The following is a 6665-nucleotide window of genomic DNA, read 5'->3' on the forward strand; positions in this document are numbered from 1 at the left end:
CGGCAAGTTCGTGCCTTAAGTCTTTTGTTTTCGTACACTCACATATGTACACACACACACACTGACGTACAAACTGAAAGTGAAATTTCTTTGTAGGTAATTTCGTTGGCTGCCTTTATGATTTTGGTAATTGTTGAAAAAGAAAGGCACTCACAATCGCATCACATCGCTGATAAGAAACGTGATTTAATTTTTAGCTACAAATTATGAAAAACACAAGCGGCTTTTCACTTTTCAATGGCCTTGCCTGGGGGGCCTTGTCTTGTATATTTTTTTTCTTCTCGAATTTACCTTCAGATCAACTGGAATCGGACCATCGGGGTGCCCTGGTCATCTCACTCTCTTGGCTGCGGAAGAACAAAAACTCGTCTGGGGAGTTACCCGCTCTTTTTGCCCTGTAATTTTCGAGTTCGATCTGCCCTTTCCAAAACCATGTTTATTTTTATTTACAAGGATTGTTGGAGGTTTCCTACCATATCTTATTTTTTATCTTATTCACAAAATAAATTTGTTTTAGGTTAGATTAGGAAAGTTTATTCAAGGTTGTATCTTATCTCACTTCCTAGCAAGTTCTTAAATTCCAAGCTATTTATAATAATAATATTTTGATGGATTACCTCTATTAATAAACAGGAATGTCACTTAGAATTATGGGTAATAAAAACCAGACTTTAAGGTATTTAAAATATTAAGCTACACCTTAATAAAAATTTAAATCTCTAAAGAATTCTATCGAATTCCCTAATAAATAGTTCGAAATATGTTTTCCCAGAATATCTAGGATTTAATCCATTTGGGTTGTTGACTCACCCAAATGCCCAACCCAACATAATCTTTTGAGTTTTATGGTAGAAGAGCATCGGATATTCAGTGCTCCAGATAGCACCTTGTTTTTTCCCGTGCTCTTTGGCTTTTCCTTCCTGCCATTGTGGCCCAGACAATGATGGAGCTGCACTTGGGTACTTGGATACTCGGCTGTCGACTGTTGGATGTTGGAGGAGGAGCTGACGATAGCGATCTGCTTTCGCTGCCCCTTAATCAGCCAGTCATCGGCGAATGAGCAAGCTCACCCCGGTAGTTGGGCTTATTTGCCTTTTGTTTGTTTAATTTTTGTTTTGGTGTTTATGTTTTTGTTTTTGTTTTTTGTTTTGTTTTCAGTTGCCGCCACAAGATTGATGCGAGAACAAGGTTTGTCGCTTAGGTCTTTTGTCGGCGGTCGCTTTGGAACTGTACTGCCGGATGTATTCTAATAAAGCCAACGCGGATTCAAGGCCTCCATGGGCCGGGCCAACATGGTTAACCTCAGCACGCTTTTAATCGTAACAAAATATAATCGCACAGAGATTCACACGGAATTGAGCGCTGATTTCTTGATAGATGAGCTTTTCGTGCCCTCGATCTTGGTGTTTAGTAGACATAGAAGCAGCTGGTGCCCATGCTCGGGGAATTCGATGGGGAAGTGCTGGCCTCAGACGTCGTGGGTTTTTTATGGCTGCCTCGAGTTTTCCATCTCTTCCCAAAACGTTTAAAGATCCCTGTCAGAAGTTTTGAGCGCGGCTTTGTGCTCTCTATCCTGGGAGAATCAGATGGTGTTATAGATTCAGACGGGGTCATTGGTTCTGGCAAGGACAAGGGTTCTACGAAAAGGGAAATAACTGGGGGTTTTGGCGGGAAAAGAGGTAATGGAGGGGGCAGAGGATTCTGCAAGCCCTCCAGCACCACTTTAAGCTTTTCCCTGAGATTGTTATACTGATCTGTCTGTAGGTTGGACTCAAAAAGATTCTGTTGGCTGGTATAGCCTTCACTCGTTATAACTGGGATACTAGGTGCCTTACGTCGACGATGGCGAGGCGGTGGTTTTGGAGCAGTGGGAGGAAGTGGAGCTGGACGCTTCACGACCGGAGCCAAATGAATGTCCAGCACCAATCGCTCGGCACTGCTAGAGGCACTATAATTAAGGCGCCACCTAAGAAAGATTCAGAAAGTTAATCCAAACATAACATTTAAAAAGTACAAACTCACCCCACCAGGATGAGAATCGCATTATAAACAGGCAATGCTACCAATCCGAGTATTAAGAGCTTCACCAGAGGACATGAGAATTGCTGGAGCTGGACTAGCCAGTCTACGGAGCAGCAGCCTTTGGACCCCTCCACAATTTCCTGACTCTGGTTCAACACACTGAGTGATGTCATGTGTCCTGACCAAGACGAAAAGGATGGCCAGATCTTCGCCATGGTACAACCGAACGACTCCCAGGACAGCCACTTCATTTTGATTCCTTTTACTTCATTCGTTTGAAGTAATAGTTTCCGTTTAGAAAATGTATAAAATAATGACTTTGGATGCCAGGAACGTGTGTGAATTAATAATCAAATTCCGTTTTGTAAACAATTTTTTGGATCTTTCTCTTTTTTTAAGCCCATAATTTAGTCAGAAAGTTTAAGTTGTTTATAAGTTTTAATATAAATACAAAAGGTAAGAAACTCTAAGACAGTATTCACTCCCTCTTCCGCTTGACTAGATCCACATAGAAGTCCTCGTCCATATCCATGTGGTCTACATTGGTTTCCGCCGCCACGGGAAGGTATCTGTAGCAATAGCACTGTGGTAACCCTACGGGTAACATCCCGGGAGCCACAAAGTTGCCCTCACCCACGGAAACTAGCGTTGCCTCTGAAAGATTTCTTAAGGATTTCAAACGACATCTCAAGAAATGGATGCAGCAGATGGCGGGCAAAAGGAGTAAGGAAAACATAAGCAGCCAGAGCCAGATGGCGTTCTAAGAAGTCATATTTAAGGGGTATTGTTAAAAATTAATTAAGTTATCTATAAAGTATTATATAAGAGAATGGCTAAAAAGGCATGCTCAATCGCAGCAGCAACCTTGTATCTGGGAATCCATTTAGCTTACCATTGGCCTAACGAACCGATTGCAGAGTTCGGTATACTCCACCATAGCCTGATCCTCCTCTCTAGTGAGGGGCTCACAGCTCTCCATCTCGCCATGGGTGGCCTTGTCGACCATGCGAATGTACTCATCCAGTCCGGTTTCCACAAGTGAACTGATGTTTCGAGACACTTCACCCATCTTATTGTTGGGATAGTTTTGCAGGAAATCGTCACCCTGCTCGATCTTGGACAGCAGATGTTCCATATATTTGGCAAAGCTACCATAACTCCCGGATAGAAGTCTATCTATTTCTTTCAGCATATCTAGAAGTTGCTGGATAATCGTTTCCAATGGTTCACCCAAGTATTTTTGATAGGCGCGCAGGTGAATCGCCTGGTTTTGTAGAGTGACTCCTGGTTTTACCGCATTAGCTAGGTTATCCAGTTCTGTGGTCAACGCTGGCAAACGACCTGGCTTGGGTTCTGGCACAAGTTCAGGACACAGGTCCTTTTTCAGTAACTTGCTATCATATCTGGAAATATTACCCTGTAATAATTCTGTGGCCATTTTTTCCGCCTCGGGATGAATAAGTTGGTGTGGAAGTGAAGCATTGTCCTTTTTCTCCAGGGTTTTGTCGACATCCTTCATTACATCATCGCGAAGGCCCTCTAGGTTATAGAGCTCCTCCAGACCCAAAACATTAAACAAGCTATCGTTGTAAACGCAGCTCTGCAGGATATCCGCGGTTCTCAACATGGGCAGTGATCGAAAGATGGTTAGGTTTTTTGGGATATACTCATTCGGATTGATGAACTTGTTGACCACCGGCAAAGTGGGTTTTCTGTTAAAAAATAAGCTTACTCTCCCAAAGGGCTGAATTATTAATCATCTTACCTAAGGCAAAAGGCTTGGTACATCAAAGCTCCGTGGATCAGATTGAAGAGTACTGGGATCATGGCAACTGAGAACAAGAGGAAAATAGAAATCAGGACAGCGCAGAGCAGCCGACTGGCCACTTTTGGATTAGAAAGAGCCACCAGAAGGGCAAGGATCAGAAAAAGGGGCACCAGCATTAGTAAAACAATAATGAAAAGCGTAGTTCCTAACCACGTTGGCCCTAGTTTTCTTCGCAGGGCTGCGGCTGGTGTACTTGTAGGTCTAACTTTTTCCTTGTCCACATAAGACTCATCCTTGTTAATTGCCTTGACAACCTGTCGCAATACTTCCAAAGATGCTGCATACCGCTTTTGCAACTCCTGGGCTAAAGATGAGATTAGGATGTTATTAAAAGGATTAGGGCGCTATATAGATTACCGCTCCTATCAAGATTATCCTTAATGTCGCTTATAATATTACTCATATGATCTTTAGTTGCATTGGATATCTGCCGCAATTGCTGAGCAGCCTTTTGCGGGTATTTTATAAAGTTGCTGTCTACCACTTCCTGGATAGCGTCCATATATATTTCCAATTTGGGTAACTTGGAGAGGAACAAGTTATTTCAGATTGTTTATTTCTGAAATATTTTTTATACTACTAATTAACTTACTTCATCATAATGTAAACACCCCATGTCTAGCATCCCAATATCATGCTGTCGGTAGAAATCTTGGCACTCCCTTTGGTTACATTTCGAGGTAAGGAACATTATGAGATCGCGCTTTGCGCCACGTAACGCTATAGAGGATTACTTCTTTAGCCACCACAAAAAACATAAGCATAACCTTCTTTACCATCCCGAAACTGAGTGGCCAAAGGCCTGATATTGGGGATCTCATCATTGACCTTGGCCATAAGTGGCTTAGCCTGTGGCATATTCTGGAGCACTTCAATCAGTTTTTCAATGGCCTTGGCATGGTCTTCACCCTCACTATAGAGCTCCTTGATACTAGGCTCGTCCGTCATGGCATCCTGGATCCTCTTGACCAACTCATTGTAGTTGACGACATATAAGTGATGCATGTGATCGGATACTGCTTTGAATGCAATGCCTTTCTTTGATTTGATTGAGTTACGTCGCAGACATTCACTACTTTTTAGGCTCTTCAGGTTTTTATTCAGCCGGGTTGCCGCCAGAATGGCCAAAATTAGAAATAAACTGGATAACTATCTATGACCACTCTTTGTTGCTATTAACTTCTCATACTTACATCATCAAAAATGCCAGAATGGCGAGAAGGATGCCACAGCAGTAGCGGGTGCATTTGCTGGATCTTCGAGTTTTCTTGCAACGCGTACAGCAGCAGGCATAAATCAGTCTAATGGGAATCAGTTCTCTGAATATAACCTCTCCAAATATCTAGCATCTCTCACCCAATGATGGGTACCAGCAGAAAGAGAAAGAACAGTATTGGAATCAATACCTTAAGCCCCGTCTGAGTTGTTAAAAACGCCGTCCAATCATCATTCTCTACCTTGGCTCCAATGTCATTTCCATCCTTAGATATATATCCTTTAGGCACATCTTTGGAGTCCGAGACTATAGAACCAGTGACAAGATGTGGCACATAAGTAATTGGACTCAATGGTCCCCTATCCACGTAGTTCGAATCATCTTCCGTTTTGGTCTGTGGATCTACGTCCCCATCCTGTGGCTTGAATTTGCGGAACTTCACCAAGGATTCCTGCTCGATCAGAATGATAAAGGGACGCAGCGTCTGATTGGTCTGACACTTGACCAATGGGATTCCAAGGGACATGAGATAGTACCAACGATCCCAGGGCCAAAACGCTTTTATTTTCATTCTTTTAAACTATATTTATCAACAGGAATGATTAATATAGCCAAGATTGCTAAAAAGTTTAGTTAAAGATACCCTTTCAGATCTAGATTTCCTTAACTATTGATCTGACCTAGAACTGAACATGTTAACCCATTATTTGTTAGACCCTCCTTTTCATACATAAAACCACTTTAAGTTTATTGAGAAAATTTTGCAAACGACAGAGAGAACCATCAACGGAGCTCGATGATTGACTGGCAACTGGGTTTCCCCTTGTGAGTTTCAGGGGTCTTATTCGATAATCTTTACTTGCGCTGGGCAATATTGATACATGGTTACTTGACTTAAGCGGAAATCATTTAATGTACGTCAAATGTAAAATACAACATACATTCTTATTTGTATAATAATACTAAAATTATGTAATTGTGTAATCCGTATAATATGCTAGCATGTCTGTATATTTGTGTATGTTGTGTGTTTATGTTTATAGGTATTTTGGAAACTTACAGCTTGCCCTTAGGTTCTAGACAATACAATTGGAAACGTTTAAATGCTTTAGGGTTTCTTTTGCTTTTGGTTTTCACTTACTAAACTATGACAACGTGTTAAAATACGTGTTTTATTCAAATATTTGCATCTCGAATCTGTGGCTGCTTATCGTTTTCTTTTTTTTTTATTGAATAGAATTGGTATATCAGTGTCCGAGTGCATAACTTGTCGGTTGTCGGTCTTAAGGAAGTGTGTAGTGTTGTAATTCGTATTGTTACTAAAAAATACATTAAATGCATTGAATAACTTCCAACTCTTCTGTTCTGCTCTTTTTCTTCTAAATTAAAATGGCAGTTTTGGTATTGATCATATTTTGTTTTTCGCGCTTTTGATTTCCTGGAAGTTTACAGATTCCATAAGGTGTTTGATCGGTTATTATTTATGTAGTTGCTTGCTAGATATTGTTTCGTTTTATTTTTTGGGTATGTCTCGCCTGCTCTGAGTGTGTGCATAATAAAATTATGAGATTCCTTAAAGCTTCTGCGGCCGTGCGGCCC

General features: G+C 41.3%; 2 protein-coding genes across 2 annotated transcripts; both read right to left on the reverse strand.

Moving 5' to 3' along the window:
• Positions 1-1265: 1265 nt before the first annotated feature.
• Positions 1266-2416, reverse strand: LOC108108023 (histone-lysine N-methyltransferase SETD1B). Its single transcript, XM_017215887.1, has 2 exons — positions 2023-2416; positions 1266-1966 (listed from the first exon to the last, which is right to left on the reverse strand). The coding sequence occupies exons 1-2, from the start codon at positions 2271-2273 to the stop codon at positions 1408-1410; spliced, it is 810 nt and encodes a 269-aa protein (XP_017071376.1). The 5' UTR covers positions 2274-2416; the 3' UTR covers positions 1266-1407.
• A 2-nt stretch (positions 2417-2418) lies between these two features.
• On the reverse strand, positions 2419-6560 carry LOC108108022 (prominin-like protein). Its single transcript, XM_041817936.1, has 8 exons — positions 5207-6560; positions 5044-5151; positions 4627-4991; positions 4443-4570; positions 4208-4373; positions 3788-4154; positions 2915-3734; positions 2419-2782 (listed from the first exon to the last, which is right to left on the reverse strand). Exons 1-8 carry the CDS (start codon positions 5635-5637, stop codon positions 2501-2503), a joined length of 2667 nt encoding a protein of 888 aa, XP_041673870.1. The 5' UTR covers positions 5638-6560; the 3' UTR covers positions 2419-2500.
• Between the last annotated feature and the right edge of the window lie 105 nt (positions 6561-6665).

The sequence above is a fragment of the Drosophila eugracilis genome, unplaced genomic scaffold, assembly GCF_018153835.1.
Source record: "Drosophila eugracilis isolate 14026-0451.02 unplaced genomic scaffold, ASM1815383v1 contig_2088, whole genome shotgun sequence".
Classification (NCBI taxonomy): domain Eukaryota; kingdom Metazoa; phylum Arthropoda; class Insecta; order Diptera; family Drosophilidae; genus Drosophila; species Drosophila eugracilis.